Source organism: Indicator indicator, chromosome 16 (assembly GCF_027791375.1).
Source record: "Indicator indicator isolate 239-I01 chromosome 16, UM_Iind_1.1, whole genome shotgun sequence".
NCBI lineage: Eukaryota > Metazoa > Chordata > Aves > Piciformes > Indicatoridae > Indicator > Indicator indicator.
In genome coordinates this window covers 8,151,144-8,170,391 of record NC_072025.1, presented here as the reverse complement: position 1 = coordinate 8,170,391, position 19,248 = coordinate 8,151,144, and the positions used below count along the sequence as shown (strand labels likewise).

Below are 19,248 nucleotides of genomic sequence, written 5' to 3'. Positions count from 1 at the left end.
ATGCATTTTAGCTTTCTTTTTTTCTCTTGCACACTTCAGATTGATTCTACTCTGGTCCTACAGAATGAATCACACTTGCAGTTAGAGTGCATTAATTTGCCCATAAAGGGACAAGCCCCAAAACATGCCCTAAGCAGACAACAGGCTATGCACCTGTGAATATGCAAACCTGGACGTTTCCTGGGGTCCAGATGGTCCCCGGTGTAGCACGTGCGATTAACCTTGTAACAGACCTGTAAAGTGTGTGTGCCCCTGGCCACGTTTGGATGTGCCCCATTCTATAGGTTCAGCTATCATGTTTCTCTGTTACCAATGGGCATTAAATTGTCTTTGGACAGTATTCAAACCAGCTGAGATGGTAGGCAATTTGCCTTGTTCTCCCCGAGAAAGCAACAAGAGCCAAATGCTGCCAGAGTTGCAGCTGAAGAGCTTATCCCAGCAGGCAAACCACACCTGGGCCTTGTGCACCTGGACCAAGGCAACCAACATTCTGAGAGCCCTTAGAGAACCGAATCCCAGATGAGCCAAGGAAAGGCTACAGCCCAGTGATGGAGAGCAAGAGAGAAGCCCCTCAGCCCTCTCCAAGAGCTGCTTGAATTATAGTTACAGTGTCTGGGAAGACATCAGACAAAGGAGCAAGCCGTGAGTACCCAGCTAATTTGCTACAGAATCCCCCTTGTGGGAAACCGCAGATCACAAAACCTTTAGTTCCAATTTAAATTGCTGTATTGGAAATTCTCAGATTTGTGCTTAATTTGTTTAACTGTCTTCATATGTGGAATGTAATACCCACAATCGAATAACAGAACCTGTAAATATACTTTGTAAATAAGTTACGGCAGTGTCTGAAGACGCCACCACCAGAAATATTAAATATAAAACATATAAATATCTATTTTGTTACGTAAGTGGACCTTGGAAGGCATCTTCCACTTCAATTTGAATGAAAACAAGTATGGTTCACTTACTCCAAAACTACTCCACAATGCAAACTTCATCATTGTAGACAGGAATGCTTGAGGCATGTTTCGGAAATGCACTCTTGATGCAAATATGAAAAGCTCAATAACTGAACATCTTTCTTCTGTTTCCCTAGAATTGTACTTCCAGTTTCATTATGCTCATGACACCAAATAATCTGCTATGCATGAAAAATATTGAATCTGCCTGCCAAATAGAAATACAGATCTTGTGTAAGGTATTATTATGATGAAGCAATTTAGTAACTGTGATCAGAGACCAGAAGTAGTTCCAATAGTAGAAAATAATGTGGAGAAACAGGAAAACCAAACCAAAACAACAACCAGCACAAACACAAACAACTTGTGGAGTAAATGACTGTCTTTGCAATGAAGGCAGCGCACACAGTACGCTTTACATACACAGTGAAAAACAGTTCTTAATTTATCTAAAATATCCAACCTTAAGGAATTAGTTTAAATATCTATCTTCAGAATCTACAGCAAAAGTGAGATAGTTACAGTGGTTCTGGTTTCAAAGTCAGATTATACATGACCCAAATTACATCTCATTTCTCGATGTATTAAACATTAAAGCCACCAAAAAGTTGAAGGCATTAAACAATGTTTCAAAACTCCAAGGAGTAATTGCATGTTTTGATATCAAACTTTTGTCAGTAGCTAGCATGAAAACATTGACCCTGTTTGAAAATAGCCTTGCAGCACTCTTCAATAAATTTTATGCAATAAAATTACAATCAATCCCTTTCTAGCTGCATAGAAGCAACTGTTTCTGAAGAACAATCAACTATTCATTACAGAAACTATGTATCAAATCAGTCAAAAGTAAGCACAATTTCTTAGTGTTATTATGCAAAAAGTCAAATTTTCTTTTAAGCTGTGACAGCAATATACTGCCAAATGTATTTATAAAAGGAATGTTTCAACACTCGCAATTTTTAGTAAAAACGTCCACACAAATTCTTCCCTACAGATTTTATTCTTGCTTAATGGTGTATATGCAAGTGTTTGCCCCATTTTCCTAGCTCCCCACCCAGCTTCAAAATGCTCCTTCCTCAACCCCTTCTTTTAGAAAGGCAACAAATTATTCATTTTATGCTTGTTTTTTCAAGAACCTGACTTGGGGCACCTTTTTTTTCTCCTGAAGAAATACCAAGTGTAGCATTTAAGAGATCAAACAGAAAGTAAAATCTCAAATTTTCTCAAAAACTCTTAATTCCGCAAGAAGATCAGGATACTTCATAATCAGTTTAATCTTGGACAAACCTAAATGTGAGAATTCTCAGAGATTTCAAGCAATACTTTTCTTCAGATATGTACACTGACAAAGTTCAAGAAGGCCCGATGAGACAAACGTTATTCTACTAAGAATACAATTCTGGTAGGCAAAGGTATAAAATTTGCCTTTCCCTGTATTTATTGTTATGAGGTCTTCTTCAATACCAGATTTCTCAGTGCTTCTGTTTCTTTTCAAGAGACTAGAATGTCTGATCACCAATAAGTTCAATGAGCAACACAAGATGACTAAGAAAATGAATACTTCCAAATGCATTGCTTGCATTTAGCAGCAATGTACACAGGATGATCCTTACCTTTTCAAAATTCAAGTGCAGATAAACCACATGCAAGTTGGCTCACTGTACTGTAGGTTTCTGCAAGTATTCAGTCCTCATTGTTGACTGCAAATAATCCAATAATAAAACTCCATTCTAATTTCCTATCGCTCTTTGTCTCAAGATACAAGTCTGTTCTCATTCAGCTTCTACACATCTTAAACATTAATAAAAATCTATGATTTAAGCAAGTCTAAGTGAATTCTAATCCAAATAAGATAAAGAATCCAGTGTTTCATCAGTCAGCATGGGGAAGAATTTAAAGGAAGAAGTATATTATCCATGTCAAATGTTTCTGTAATCACATTCAACAATCCCACAAAATAAAGTAGGAACACCTCCTATGGCCCAAGAACATCTATAAACTAAATAAGATGAGTGTGAATTCAACTGTTATATTAAACTGATGCACAATATATACTGGCCTGACTACAGATACATGCTTTTTAGTTCCAGGTGTATGATCAGCATCAACATTAAAGACGGTAAGCTTCAAAATTAATTGATACAAGCTATAACTTACCTCACCTTTTCATTTTAGAATGTATCTAAATCTAGAACAGGTACTAATAACTCACTTCAAAAACTTTGTAAAAACTACAGTTAGTATGCTGCAGAATGTGTCAATTTCTGTACTCTGTAACTTCATGACTATTTAACAAGTTAAATTATTTTCAACTTTTCTGTGATAGAAGGCTTCTAGCAACGCATTCCTTAAATTGTTTTAGGACTTTTTTTTCCTCAGTATTGCAAGGAACTACTATAAAAGTCTTAAAGTATGACAACTTACTAAAGACCACCTGTTCATGCCCATGTGGAAAACCAAGAGACTCAGCACTCAGCTGAATCGCAATGAATAGTTTCGAAGTGCTAAATACTATGACAAGACAGCAAAAGACTACTGACATTAAAAAGCACTACAGCTGTTCGCTCTGCTAAGCAAAAGCAAAGAGGGCTTTAAGCAGAACAACTTTCTGTGACCACAGAGAAACAACGCTATTTCCCCTTTTTACAAAACTTAAAAAGTCCTTATAAATACTCTCGTATTGAACACTTAACAAAAACACTCTTGCTACTCTCCTCCTGCTAAACCAAAGCAGCTGCGTATCACCTTGAGCATGTGCTACTTCATAGCTTTTCTACAGATGAGACTTCAGTTAGGGTTGAAATCCAGGCTTCAAAATGAACATTTACTTTCAGTTCCATAAGGACATGTAACAGTAACATAGCAGCCAAATCTGCAACTGATATGTAATCTTCTTCTAATAAAACCAGCTACCAATCAAAAGTGATTGTCTTCTTCACAAAGGTAGCTTAAGTAACTCAACTTTGGTAACAAGGATTTACAGGATGCTCTGGCAAAAGTTTGTTAAATTGGAAATATTTCACTGAGATGCATGAGGCAGGAATACCTGCAAGATGCAGCTTTTGTAATTAGAAGATTCTGCATCAAAAAGGAAGAGGTCTGTCACAGAACCTGAGTAGTGCATCTCAAGAAATTGGTACAACAGCACACACAAAGATCTCAACCTCTGTGAGAAAGAAACTACTGTTATTTACTGTAACTGAAAAACTTAATTTTTTTTCTTCATAGAGACTGCAAGACAAATCGGTTTCAGATCAGTTTATGGTCAGAAAGCCCACAATAAGGAAAACTGAGCTATGAGCATCTAGATATAGTTTAAGGGAGCCACTCTACAAACTGCTTCTATCATGTTGCCATTAGTCAAACATCAAAGAAGGCATGATGCTTTTACAGGCAACCTAGTGGAATAATCCAGCATTATGTTTCGTCTAAATGCCTAGCTAGAGGACAGGAATCCTTTAGAATACAGGTATTCAAGTGATAACAGGATGGATTTTGAATTTGACAGGATAGTTTTCCAAAGGCTTGTGAAACTAGATGTGACATTTCCTATGACAAAAAAAAACCCTCCAGGGAACGAAGCTTTAGTCTCCTGGGCTTAGAGGTAAATACAAAGGAAGGTGTTTAAACTGAATGAGGTGGAGCATTTAGGCAAATGTCCCAAGGTGACAGTTCCTGTGAAATATTTTTGCGTGCTACGGTCAATAGCTCTTCGAAATCCCTAGAGGTGTAAAGAAAGTATCTAAAGTTGTGGTTCTGAACAGACACGAATCCCACTGGACATGTACAGAGCTTGAAACATACATTCTCACCTTTAAACTAGCTTATGCAAAAGGCAAAACATATCACCTACGGGATTTTAGCTATAAGCCTCCTGGCACAACTTGAGTAGCTACATATAACAATTGTTTGGTGGCTTGTGCTAAATGATCTGGCTTTCAGTTTGTTTATCATGGTAATTTTCCTATAAAAGACCCATGAAGACCTTTTCCTGCTCCCTAGAAAAAGCCTTCCCAACCTGTGGGAATGAAGCAGTACCCCTGAAGTAAAGAACCTGAGCCAGGGAACACCTAAGCCATCTGGATGTACAGAAGTCCACAGGATCAGATGGGATGCATTCAGGAATATTGAGGGAGCTAGCTGATGCTATATCAAGGCTTTCTATCACTTTTTTAAAAGATTACAGTGATGGAGGGGGGTTCCTCAGAACTGGAAGACAAACATCATCTCCATCTTCAAGAAGAAGGGCCTGGAAATCTACAGGTGGTCAGACTAACCTCAGTATCGGGAAAGATTACAGAGGAAATCATGATAGGAGCTAGCTTCACGCACATAAAGAAGAGTGGTAATAAAGATCACCAGTGTAAACACAAACATCTATTATATTTATATAAATCATGATAAAAGATGACAATTTAACTTCCCATAAGATGGTAAATCACACAGATGATAAAGGCAAACAGTTTAAATATAACACAAGTTTTAATTAAGACAATCAAAGAAAGTTGTACTTCAAACTGTTTTCAATGTAAAGTTTCTTTCTCTTAGCATTCCCTTTACATGGGACATTAAAGAATGCTTATGCCACCAGTATAAGCAATAAACAGATGTCTGCTTTTTTTAATCCCACCCTCTTGCTTCTTAACCCATGCAAGTTCCACCTCTTCCTCCCCATTGGGCTTGGGTCTGTGCAATCACCAATGGAAGTTACATGTGTAGCAAAAAAAAAAATAATTTCTTTTGTTTAAATTATCAGGTTGAACTGGCATCTTACACGATCAGGCAATAGAGGTGGTGAAAGAGAAGAGATACGAATGTGTGGTCAGGGCAGAACTACTAGACAGCAGTAACTCATTACAGTTATGCCATGGCATTTCTAAGTTGCCATTTAAACACCCAATTTTATTTATTTTTCATTACCATAGGCATTTCTGAAACCATCTGACAGCTGTCTTTACCAGACACTGTCTCATCCAGCCATATAAAATTCATGTTTTTATTTTAAACTCCAGATAAATGCTGGAGGCTGAGTGCCATGCTAATGAAGGCTGGTATTCTTCTCAATTTATAGCAATGATGCAAAACAAATCACTGAGATGGTGATAGCTCATAAATGCCTTCCCCCAACTCCCCCATGTGTCCAGAAAAAGACCAGAATTTCTCCTTGTTCAGGGGGTAGTTCAATATCCAGCAGCACAAGACATGAAGGTACAACTTGAAAGTCCTAGCAACACAGAAGAGCATGTGGTACCAGAGAAAACAGAATTTAGCATAGATTTGCAACAATGTTTAGCACCTGATTTCTCTAGCCAAAGCATGACCCCTTTTGCTAAATCCAAGCTTTTGGGAGTTCTCAATAGCTCCCTTTTCTGTATTTTCTATTCCCCTTTCATTATTTTTTTTAATAGTCCTCAGTAGAAGGAAAGCATCTTTCATTTATTTCCATTCCTCAGAAAGCATTATCTGTTGAGAATTATGTTGTTTTAATACACCTGCATGTGTCTTTATTCCATGCAACAAAGTGTGATTACATGGTTCATTTCGTTGTTTTTGTTTTGTTTTGTTTTTCAAATAAAATTAAAAGCAGGGCACATATTTTACCCTCTAGTATACGGTGCCTATCTGAGATAAAGTTTATCTTTCCTCAATTACTAATAAAAAAATTGCCACAGCTTCTCCTTCTCATTATTGAAACTGATCTACTGGACCACTTGTTTTATGAAGTTCATACTTAATCAGTAGAAGCAAAGAAAGAAAAACTTCTCAGAGAGCCCCAAAAGTGATCCAATACTAAACATGATCAAGCATGTTTGGTCTGTTTAGACCAAATTGCTGATAAGCTGTCCATTTTAACCACAGACCACACAGACAGTTATAAAGCAGTTATAAATACGGACGTAGTGGTACGCTTCCTTAGTGCGACCACACTAATTACTTGCCTTTGATTGCATTCTTTTACGTAATTTTAAGAATAAGAAAATTTTTGAGCGAAACAAAGATTTCACTAATCTTTGTCCTCAAACCAACCATTTGAACGTTTAAAAATACTTCTTTTGTGATTTATAATTGTGAACTAATGTTATAACTAGTTCTGTTAGTCTACAATATACTTCTATAACTAAAGTACTTAAAGACTGTTACAACTGAGTCTACAGAGTCAAAAGGATATATAGTCCAGAGTGTACACAGTCACAAAGTCTTGCATAACTGTGAAAGAAAAGTTCAAACTCAGGTATGCTGTGAAAGTATCTCAGACTCAATATAGACAAGTGTATTATTTTTTAAAAGTGCAGATTAATGGAATTTTAAAAATTATTACTATATTGAGCTAGAAATAATCTACCCTTATGTTGCCAGTCCAGATCCATCTGAGCCACTTTTAGCAGCCCAACCTGCTGGTTGTTACCTTCTTTAGAGGCACAATTCTCAAGTACAGGGGCATCCTCATGATGTACTTGGATCATCAAGCTCTCTGCCTCAGCCACGATATCTTACCACAATTCAGCTGCCCAGAGGGGTTTACCTCTGCACTGCCGGTTGTTTTCCTTCTATTGCTGTAGCCACCCCCACAAAGCATTTGCCACCATCCATGAATCTGTATAGAGATAGAGCAAGCATTGGTCATTTCTCTTGCTCAGCAATATCTCAAGCCAGTTGGATGGCTTTCACCTTGATTCACCTTCTCCCCTCAGCAGCTTCTGCAACATGTCATGTAGGAGTTGGGTTCCCACACAAGTGGGAACAGCAAGCCTCCCACCTTCAGTGCTTTCCCACAGTGCAGCAGGAACAGCGCAGATCACTTTTTGTTTTCTGGCAGGTTTTGCTCTGGTGACACCCCAAAATCTTTGCCTTCTGGCCAGTTTGTGATGATTTCTAAGACTCCTGAGCAGTTCGGGCTCCCCAATCAAGCCTGCTGTATTATCAGGGTGACCAACTTGCTTCACGTAGCATGATGGGTAGAGGAAGCTCTTCCCTTGCACACCGAGCCCAACTGTGCTCTACCAGCTGCGGTATAGAGCCCATTTGTAACACCTTGTCCTGTCCAGACTGGCCCAAGGGCTGCTGCATGCACAATCTCCTTTCTGATTTATTCAAAGGCCTGTCACTGCTCATGGCCCCATTGGAAATCATTCTTCTCCCAAGTCACTTGGGAGAGAGGGCTCACAATCAAAATATAGTCTGGGATACACATCCTCCAGAAACTCAAAACACCCAAGAAGGCCTGGGTTTCCTTCTTACTGGTAGGTGGAAACACAACTGCAATTCTGTTAATGACATCCATCAGAATCTGGCAACACCTGTCTTGCCATATTATCCCTAGAAACTTTATCTCTCATGCAGGTACTTTGACCATAATCCACTTTATAGTGAACCTGGCCTTCAGAAGAATCTGGATTATTTTCTTCTGTCAGTGCCCTCTTCCCTAGACAGGGATGCCACCTGCTTGGTTTCCCTACCATTTAATTCCAAACCACTGGCTTCTCTCTCCCATAACTGGAACAGCCAGGTGATAATGAGCTCGCCTGGATGGTGGCCATAGTCCTTCTGTATGTCCTGCAGCTCGTCCAGGAATATAGATCAAGTGATTATCTCTGGCTCTTCCTCTTGTTCCTGTGACAGCCCTGGTTCATCCTTATCCTTCGCAGGATGAGACATTTTCCTTGTGTACTTCTGTACAGAAGTGAGGAATCACAGGCTGGCTCTCTGGTGCCACTGCCATGCCTGTTGGTCTGTTTATAGGCCCAGAGACTCCTTCCTCTGTGTGCTGAACAGCACCGAGAAGAGCTCAACAGGAATAGGCCAGGCCTCAGCACATTGCAGTGACTTGTATCTTTCAGGAATTACTGGGCTGACGACATCCTCTTTCCAAACATTTTACCAGCTTATCAGGAATTTGCCTGTGCTCAGAGATGAGATTCCTAAACACTGGAGATGACCACCAGCCTAGGCACTTGCTCATACTCTCCAACATACCCTGCCACCTATAATTATCCAACCTCAGGGCACACCTTCAAATGGTACTCATGGAAAAATACTGTTACTATGATCAAGACCAGGCACACATAAGAGACACCACGACAGAAGCAGTCTGGTGTTGGCATCCCACGGACATTTAAAACCCTCAAAAGGTGGATAAGTGCTCTCTTCTGTTCCATTCATCAGTTGGGTGAGATGACTGATAAATGATGACAGAGCATACAAAACTCATTTTAACTGAACAATCAATGACATAATCCACTTACAACATATCGACGTGCCATTAAACAGCACAGTACCACCAACACCTTTAGCATTGGAGGTGTGGGTGTGGGGGCAGGGCATAGCCCCATCCCTACTAGTGGTGCCAGGCAGCTTGAACCAATGCAAGCTTTTATCATTAAAAAAAAAATTGATAATTTTATTCAAAGTTTCACAGGAAACGTTACATACACGTCAGCCATCATTTCTAGATTTCTATCCAGCATTATTAAGTTTTCTTTAAAGATCTACCTGTACTACTAAACACTGAAAGACATGTGCTTCTGTTACCAGGTTGTGAAGTGTGCTTCCTAGCGTCAGAAATACTGAAGATGCCCATTCTTTTCTCAAAGAAGTAACATGAATTTCTAAAATATGCTTCATCAATTTGCTTCTATATATGCAGAGATTGTTACTTTACATGCTTACTGTGACTTTAAGATATATTAGCCTGACCAGAATTCAACAGTGGAAACAACCCTTACAACTGGTTAATGAATCACTTCGAATTAATTTTGTCCAGCACCATTTAGTTCAGAAAACAAAGAGGCCTTGAAAAGTATGCCAAAAATTAAGTCTGAAATATCTTGACAGTTTACAAGAATTTCTGAAGCAAAAGTCACCAGCTGTCTTTTGTTAATCATATAAATAATGGGATGATTTCTGACCATGCACATCTGCTTGCCTTCCATTTCACAGCTTAGCCTCAAATACAACCTACTGAAGTTTTCACATACTTTGATGTTACTTTTTGAGTACATCTGAAAGACAAAGATTTAGGACTAGATTCTTTGTTAATAAACCTACATACTGATGTACAAAGATGTTGAACACCGATAAACAGGAATGGTGCCAAACGAAACAGACAAACTAAGTCCTTATCAGCTGCTCCAGAAGTCCACCTTGTCCAGTGTTTGTTCACGTAAAAACTCGAAACTATTTTCCTACCATGACTTGACCAATTTACCAGACAGTCAAAAAACTACCCAAGTTTCCTAATGCTGAAAAATAACTCATAACGGTTGCCGTCACAAAGTTATAGGTTCCCTGTAAACCTAAGCCGGTTCTTCCTTTGCCTCAGAGAAGGGAAACCCTCCCCGAAGCTACGGTCACACCTCCGGGAAAACCTGGGCTTGTTGTTATTTCATTAACCTGAACTTTCCGTCTACCCGTGCTTCCTGGTTTCGGCGACAAGCAAGGCGAGGTCCGCGGGCAGCGAGATACCCAAGCGGGCAACCGCACTGCTCCCGCGCACTCGAGGCACAGGTTCCCGGCATATCCGCCGCCTCTTCCCAGACACCAGCTCCCCAGAGCCGCCGCTGCCACCTGGCTCCGTCCGCGCGCGAAGGACGGGGCGGAGAAAGGTAACAAAAAGCGGAACCGTGAGAGATTGAACAGCGGAACCGAGAGGAGGGAGCCGGGCCGGAGAAGATACAGCCAAGCACCGTAGGGAAAAAGGGGCTGAGGAAGAAAGAACAACTGACTCGGCCCTCGGTGGGCGAAAAAGTCCCGGGAAAGGGGTGGTGGCGCCTGTCCGGTCCCAAGCAGCAGCGAAAGAAGGCCCAGGCAGAATAATGCGGACCGTACTCGGGAGCAGGAGACGGAGAACCACGTCCGGCAGCTCAAGCCGCGGCCTGCCGCCGGAGCGTTAAGGAGCGGCGCTCCGGCGAGTGGGGCCCGCCGCCCCCCAGCCGCGCCGAAGAGGGGGAAGGGAGGAAAGGAAGCCGGCAGCCCCGAGCCAGGGCCGCAGGCCAGGGCCCCGGGGGGCTGGGCGGGCCCGGCAGCTCCTCACCTCCGGCGCCCACTGCACAGGAGAACAGCAGGATTATCGTCCCCGCCAGATCCATCTTCACCGGGCCCAGGCCCCGCCACCGCCTACCCACAGTACATCCGCCCCAATCGGCACCGGGATGGGGAGGGGCGAGCTCCGCGCCTCACTCCGCTTTGTTCCCCGCCGCTCTGGAGGACCGTTTCCGCCCACGGATTAGCGGCTCTCTCCAACACCGCCGGCCCCGCCGCGTTCTGCTCCGGTCCGATCCCAGCACCACGACTTCCTCCGGCCGCCTGCCCCCGGCCGCGCGACGCCACCGGGGGGGCGGGGCCGCAGGGCACGCCCTGAACGTGCGAGTCACCCCGCCTCCCGCGCAACGCGCGGGGACCCGCTGCCTGCTGCCGCTCGAGGACGAATGGAGTTCTCTCGACGTCAAATCAGGGCAGGGCCTGGCTGCATGTCCCGCCCGAGGCACGGCGGGAGGACCGCCCCAGGCCGCCTCCGGGAGCGGTTTTTTCCGGGGCTGTTGGCTTCCCAGCTGAGGCAGGGTAGCGTCAGCGCCTGCTCTAGGGCTGTCTGGGGGCGGGGCGTCAGGCGCGGAACTCCTGCGGCCTCTTGGGCCCCTCTGGGCCGAGGCGCCGATTACTGTGTGAGTATGATCTGCGTCCTCAGGAGTGAACGAGCTGGTACACCAGCTTCGTTTGGACTTGTTGATCAGGTTTCTGACTCTTTTGAACCTCCGTGGGAACAGCCTTCGGGCCGTTCACCACAACGACTCCTTACGAAAGTATAAATACATCAGCTGGTTTCCTTTACCCCTTTATACATTTTTCCTTGCAGAAACTAATTAACTCACTTTTCGGTTTCTATTTTAGGTCACCTATTTGTCTTGATGGTCTACGTGTTATGAAGCATTACAGTCACCAACAGAAATTTAATTCTGCGACTGTTTTGGATAACTCTCACAATTCAAGCACAAAGAAAAATCCTCTAATGAAGACAACGAGCTGTTCAGACAGAACGTTCCACACCTTTGTCAATGTGCTAATTCTTAGCTTATGCTAATTCAAAATTTTCTGTATCTTAATATTAGAGCTTGTGACAAGTTTCTCAATTTATGATCATCTCTTCCTGTTTGTGCTTTTTCATTCCTGTTTTCAAAATACAAAAAAAAAAAAAAAACCCAACCAAGAAACCACCCTTCCCCCGATAACGTTGGAGCTAAGAAAAATTGTTATGCCAATACAAAGAAACCACACTAACATACTTAAGGCTGCTAAAGGTGATGCAACTGTCTACAAAGCGCCCAGAAAAAAGAACTGCTGGAAGCAAAACAGAGAAGATAAATTCTTAATTTCCCAAAATTGTATTTAAAATTTGTGATTACATCCTGACGGTTTTTACATGAAGTTTATTAGTCAGATAATACAGTTGCGTTAGCTTTCAAATGATCTATTACACTCACCATAATTACCTACAGGTATTTAATACAATACAAGTACTGAAAACCTTTAAGAAAGCTGACCTTGTTCATAAACAGATAAACTACCCGTAATGCAGCGTGCGACCCCTCCCACCGCGCTCTGTCTCCGCGCCTGCGGGTGAGCGACCAACGCCAGCTGCGGTGCGCTACCCGCCGCCCTGCCCGCGCAGCCGTGGCCCCGCCCTCTGCCCGCTTCCGGCAAAACAGGCGGGGTAGGGTAGCAACGGTGTCTCCACCCTGCCTCCCGTTCGCTGTAGCCTTTAGTACTCGGTTGGGGGGCCTGTCATGTCGGGAAGAGGGAGCGGGCATTCTTAGTGCCTGCACCGCCTCTGACGGGTGCACTAAGGCAGCCAACAGGACGCAGGTCCAGCCCAATCCTGCCGTGCCCTACCCTACCTCACTCCACTCCGCGGCTGCCGCGCCTTGTGCCGCCCCTTCCGGGCTTCCGCCTCCCCGCACCCTCTCACGCGGCCCAAAGGGGCGCGTTCTCCCCACCTGTTCCCCCCTGTCCCCTTTTCCCCAGCCGTAGGTGCTATCGTTGCTGTCTCTGGAATTATACCCTTCCGCTCGGCCCCTCCGCCCCGCCAGGCCCCGCCCCTGGGGCGCCCCTACTCCGCCTCGAACCGCGTTGTGACCCGCGGCTGCTTCCCCTTCCCGCCCACACGTCCCTGGTGGGGCGGAGCCGTGGCCGCTACTATGGCGTCTCGGGCGCTGTTGGCGAAGAATCAGCTGCTGCAGTGCCAATAGAGAGTGAAGGAGCCGGCGGCGAGCCGGGCATGGAGAGCCTGGCGCAGCCCCCGCCGCCTCCGGGCTCACTGAAGACGGGCGACGGGGGCGCTGCCAGCCCACTCCTCCTGGAAGAGGCGGTGGAAGGCGAGGGCGGCTGCAGGGACGGGCCGGCCGCGGCTGAGGAGGGCGGCGGACGGCATAGCCCTTCTCAGCCGGACGCTTCTGCCCCAGCCCCTCAGACGGCGTCTCCCTTACGGGCCACGGAAGGTAGTTTGCTAGCTGCGGATGGCGAGGGGTTGCTGGCGCCGGAGAGCCCCGGAGCAGCGCCTACCTCGGAAAGCGGTTCCGTGGGGGCTGGCTCTGGGAGCAGCGGGGCTCCCAGCCTGCCAGGGGAGGAGTCCCGGAGCCTGGACTCCCTGGAGTCCTTCTCCAACCTGCACTCATGCTGTCCGAGCAGCTCCGAACTCAACAGCGACGTTGAGGAGGCAGTAGCGGCGGGGGGTTCCTCCGGGGGCCCGGCCCCCGAGCCTGAAGGGGATAGGCCTGCGGCGGGCTCCCAGCTCCTCTCCGCCTCCAAGGAGCGCTTCCCGGGCCAGTCGGTGTATCACATCAAGTGGGTCCGCTGGAAAGAGGAGAACACGCCTGTCATCACCCAGAACGAGAACGGACCTTGTCCGTTGCTGGCCATCATGAACGTACTGCTCCTGGCTTGGAAGGTACGGTGCGGGCGCGCCAAGGCGCTTGCTGCCGCCATGGCGGGTGCGCGCCGCGTCGGGGCCCAGGCGGGCGGTGCCGCCGGGGCAGAGCCGTGACCTGGAAACGCCGGCACCGCCGGGGCTAACGGGGCGTTTCGTGTAGTGAGGGAAGCGTTCAGGGGGCTGAAACACTTTCATGCACCGCTGGAAGTTTCTGCTGATTAAGACACAGACTCATTTTTGCTCTCATGGAGTACTTGCAGTCTGTTGCCAATATACTGCTTAGATGAACTGTCATGTAGACTACTTTGCTGCTGCCTTAAAATAGAAATAAAAATCTACATGATGCTTTACTAAACTGAGCAGTATATGGTTTGCAGACGGTAGGGTCTCTTGTGAGTAAACATTTATATTTATAGCACCGAAAACATAGGTGGTATTTTGGAGAAATAGGCTAGTTACTGAAGTGTATGCGGAATTGTGCGAAATACAGATTTGCTCAAGTAACTACCTGAGTAATGGGATTACATTGTACAGTCACACAGCATGGAATGTATTTAAATTAACAAGTAATGGAGGTGAGGTGATCTCAAGTACTGCTTTGAGGGCCAGAAGTTTTTGTGCCATCGTGGATATGGACTTGCTGTCTTAAAACAATTCTTTGTAACTTTTAAGCCACTAAAGTGTAAGGCATAATATAATGATTTATATGTAAAGAAGTAGCTACTGGAGAAGAAGGGAAGTTATAAGGTGCATTGTAAATCAAGACGGCAGAAGTACTTCTTAGGAATTTCTGGCAATTCTACCTGAAAAGATTGGTGAGTTGATAGAATAGAGTTGTGGAATAGTAAAGCTTTCCAGAAACATTTAATATTTTAATGTCAGGGGGAAGAAATTTGGTATTGGAGGAATATAAGATTGTTCAAAGTTGAAACAGGTGATGTAGGAATGGAAGCAGTATCACAAGAATATTTTTTTTCTACAGGAATAACTTTGTTTAGAGGAAAGTAACTTTTCAGAAGATTAATGCTTTTGAGTTAGGATTTTCTGTATGTTTTCCTAAGTGGAATAGCTCATATATTAAGAGCAAAGCTCTACAGTGATGTAGATATTTAGCCATCAGTGAAAGCAGTATATGTGGCTCAGGTATTAAGTAGGTTCCACTATCCTCAAGAGTATGTGAAGATTCTATTAAGACTTCAGCATTTAACACTCACTTTCTAACACTCATGTAACACCTAGGGGTGAATGGCAGGCCATGAAGAGCTTATTCCATATCACAAAAATAATCAGGGAAGTTGAAACTCCAGAAAGGGGAGCCACCCTCCAGGAAGATCTTGACGTGCCTGCTGAGTGGGCAAGAACGAAATGTATGAAGTTTAATGAGGCCAAATGTAGGGTCTTGCACCTGGGAACACATAACCCAGGAATGCAGCTCAGATTGGGAGCCACATGGCTTGAGAGCAGCACTGTGGAGAGGGATCTGGGGGTCTTGGTGGACAAAAGGCTCAACATGGGCAGTGTACTGCAGTGGCAAAGAAACTCAAACAGGATGCTGAGGTGTGTTAATAAGAGTATCGCAAGCAGGGGTCACTCTGCTCAGTGCTGGTCAGGCTGCACCTTGAGTACTGGTGGACAGTTTTGGTCCCTGCTATACAAGAAGGATGTGGACAGGCTGGAAAGGGTGCAGAGAAGGGCTACAAGAATGATCAGAGGACTGGAAGACCTGTCATACAAAGGAAAGCTGAGAGAACTGGGTTTGTTCAGCCTTGAGAGGGGTTAGGGGAGACCTTATAACCATGGGCAAGTACCTAGAAGGCAGCTGTCATGATGAGGGGGACTCCCTGTTTTTACAGAAAGTCACATGGTAAAGACAAGGGGCAATGTGTACATGTTGCTACTGGGGAGATTTGGACTGGATGCCAGAATTTTTTTTTTTACCATTCGACCTTTTAGAGAAGGGAGGTGGTGAATTCCTCTACATTAGACAGTTTTAAGGCCCCGATTGACAGGGTGCTGGACCATCTCATTTAAGCTATATTCTTACCCTGAAAGGTTGGGCTCGATGATCCTTGAGGTTCTTTTCAACCTGGTATTTTATGACTCATGCTGTGCGGTAGTGTTTTAAAAGAAACAGCTAGTTACATTTAAATTAGTGGGAGCATATAGATGGGACAGCACTGCCCTTGTTTGCATTTAAGTTTCAGGAGGTTTTGTTCCTTTGCGTTCTCCCTTTACCTCTTTAAATTTGATTGCTTTCCTCTGCTCTCTCCCATACAGAATTTTAGCTGACATTCTGTTGTGAACAAATACATTAGTGAAAATTAAGCTGATAACCAAATTTTATAAATAAGTGAAAAATCAAAATGCCTCTTCAGAATGCAGGAAGAATTTTCTATCATTGTGCCTATGTAAAATCTCAGCAGAATTTACATTAATTACAGTCAGGCAGCATGGCTGGTGAAACTGTCATCTGATAATTTATTATTGATATGCTTGAGAGTTTTCATGTGGTAGTATATTTCCCTGGCTTAGAATTGATTTTTCTAATGAATGCCTTTCTGAACTATCTTGGCATTGTTTGTACTGTCAAGCTTATTGTCAGATCATCTGCACCTCAGTGACAGTACATACCAAGGCTGAGGGTGGACATACCTCTTCTCACTTCTCCAGAACCAAGATGAACACTAGGCTGAGTCAGGTAATTATAATTTGGGGTCAAGAAAGCAAACTAGGAAATGAAAATAGGTGAAAGCAGAGCAAGAATACTATACTATGTTAGGTGGAAAGAAGCTGTGTGGCACAGGGTAATTAAAAAAGAAGGAGTAAGAAGGAGATGAGGAGGGGAAATAAAATCACAACAGAAAATATGAAGGTAAGCAGTTAAGTTTTGGGCCCTCTTTCTTCTATCAGCCACCAAATTTCCTTCTCAAAACTGTGTTCTGACAAGGTTGAGAGTTTTGGTCATCCTGTAGGTAAGTAGATGTGGTCTCAAATAAACTCAGATAATGTATGCAAGTTCTCCAAGTTGAGAAACAGCTAAAATACAAGTTTTCAAGTTCTCAAAAATAATTCCCTTAGCACGGCCATGCTCCATTATTCCAGAATGGGAGTGATAATCTTGAAATCCAATACTGTGTATTGTCTGTGCTTGTGCAGCCCTTACTTGTTTGTGACAAGTGGCATGTAAAGATTTTTGTTCTAAGCAAATAGTTTATTTACTGCTTAGCAGTGAGTAGGAAGTCTTCAGAGGGTGTGTAGACCATAGTCACGGAAGCGGTTATGCCTAAACATTCAGATTAACATTTGGCTATGTTTTCAGGTTCAGCATCTCCAAATGCTGAAGCTTCTTATCTCAATGCTGTTGTTTTGACCTTCTTTTTGTATGTCTCAGTTGCCCTCATTCAAAACATCTTTTTGGGATAGCCCTCACTGAATGCAGAGAGACTAAACATAATTTGTTTGAAGGATTGCAATATCAGGAAGACTTAAAATGTCCCTGAGTTGTGTGCCATATACTCAAAATATTTCTTCCTAGGGTTATGAAAATCTTGTTCATTAATGAAGTAAGGTTCTTCTCTGTTCCCAGTCATTCAGTTTTTATTATGCCGGTTTTAAGTACTTTTTATATTAGAGGGTAAGATACTTATTTAGGAATACAGGTGTAAAGATTGCTTAAAAATAATTGCTTTTTATGAAGTGCTGCATCTGTGTGCTCTCATCTGTGAGATAATAACTCGTCAGCACTCAAGGTTTTGGAAATTCAGAAATAGTAGCACACATTGGAACTGTTCAGATTCCTTTTTTATAGTATCAGGTTTTGGAACTAAACTGGTGATAAAACTGCTGCCTCTCTTTTATCCTTTGCTTTCAAATGAGTCTGTATATACAACTTTGAGGTGGTAGATTGCAGAAGCTGTGTTTTTAAATATTACAATTCTGAAATAGTTTTCTTCTGAAGTGCTTTTACAGATTGCCTGTATAACCTTAACTTAAAAGTGGTTTAGCATTTAGAAAGTAGAGTTCAAGAGTTCTGCTTGTGGAAGTGTTATAGATGTGGTGTTCTAAATAAAAAGAAAATGAAAGAAACTTGATACCAACTTGAAGAAGTAATTACTGTGCAAAACAGTATGGAAATTGTTTAGGCCCCTGTGATAGAAATGAAACCAGGAGTGTTGAAACAAACATTTTAAAATGTGTGCTTGAGCATGGGTTGTCTTCTCTGACGTAGAGTAGCGTAGGACACTCTTTTTCAGCTTGTCTGAAGATGGCTCAGTTTTTCCTCAGACCTATGGCTCACTATGCAGTAAAGCTTCTAAGTACTTTTTTGTGGTCTTCATCAGGTGTAGTTCACGCACCACTTTCTGATAACTTCTGAAATTACATTAAACTGTAACTTCTTGTAGGGGCAGTATGGGATAATTGTCAGATGCTAAAAGCTTAAGGGTACCATATAATTCTACTGTTTCTTAAGTAGGATGTGATGTGATCTAGCTGAAGAATTCTGTGAATCTTAACACATTGCACAGAAACTACACATTTGAAATGTTCAGGGAACAGGGAAGACAATTGTTTTGAAACATTAAATAAGTCTAAGGGAAAGCATAATGTAACAAAAACAATGCTAATACTGCCTTGAGAAATGAGTCCATACAGAATATCTTGGCCTCACAGCTGTTTATGTAGGTGAATAATTCCAGTAGCATATTTGACTGTGTCTTTAGAAGATTTTTCTGTCACAGTCTTCCCGACAAATTGAAAGTTTGGGGACTGGTGTTCCTTACATGCTTAGTTCTACTAAAATTTCAGTATCTTTTAGATCTGTATAAATTATTTATTTAGGTGATTGTAAAAATCATCTAAATGTTGTTATTACTGTTTATGCTTAGATGTATCCAAACTGAGGTGATGAGAAGTTGAGTAAAAAATTTCTGCTTAGACATTTTTAATTTTAGGTTCTCATAAAAATAGATATTTTAAATTTTTTTTCCTCCATAGGAACTGACTACAATATGTTCCTGCTGACATCCATTTGATTTGTTGGAGTCTGTAATGGTAGTGCCTGCTCTGAGGCTTGGCATTGGCCTTTTCACGTGACCCGCTTTGTCTTGTTGCTCAGCTAAACCTCCTTATGGTCAGAATTGGCACAGATCACTCATGTGAACTCAGCCTCCAAAGGCGAGTTGCTGGTGAGCTTCTGAAGAATGCTCAGCAGAGGCCTTGGCAACCTTCCTCTCTGCATCTGTTTGATGAGCTGAACTTACAGATCAGTAGGCCTGTACTGTGCATTTCCCAGAACAGGAAGCCTGCTTGGACAGACTGAAGGAAATCTGGTTGAGGAAAATGTTAAGTTTATTGGAGTGGTGCCATGTA

General features: G+C 43.2%; 2 protein-coding genes across 2 annotated transcripts in view; one reads left to right on the top strand and one right to left on the bottom strand.

The window, feature by feature from the left end:
• The window catches only part of ADAM10 (ADAM metallopeptidase domain 10), a 41,971-nt gene extending 30,927 nt beyond the window's left edge, over nucleotides 1-11,044 (bottom strand). The window contains exon 1 of the mRNA XM_054388401.1: nucleotides 10,990-11,044. Coding sequence (XP_054244376.1) covers nucleotides 10,990-11,044 — 55 coding nt within the window. The remainder of the gene's footprint in view (nucleotides 1-10,989) is intronic.
• Nucleotides 11,045-13,227: 2,183 nt separating this feature from the next.
• MINDY2 (MINDY lysine 48 deubiquitinase 2) overlaps nucleotides 13,228-19,248 on the top strand; it is a 28,151-nt gene continuing 22,130 nt past the window's right edge. Inside the window, exon 1 of the mRNA XM_054387758.1 lies at nucleotides 13,228-13,896. Coding sequence (XP_054243733.1) covers nucleotides 13,228-13,896 — 669 coding nt within the window. The remainder of the gene's footprint in view (nucleotides 13,897-19,248) is intronic.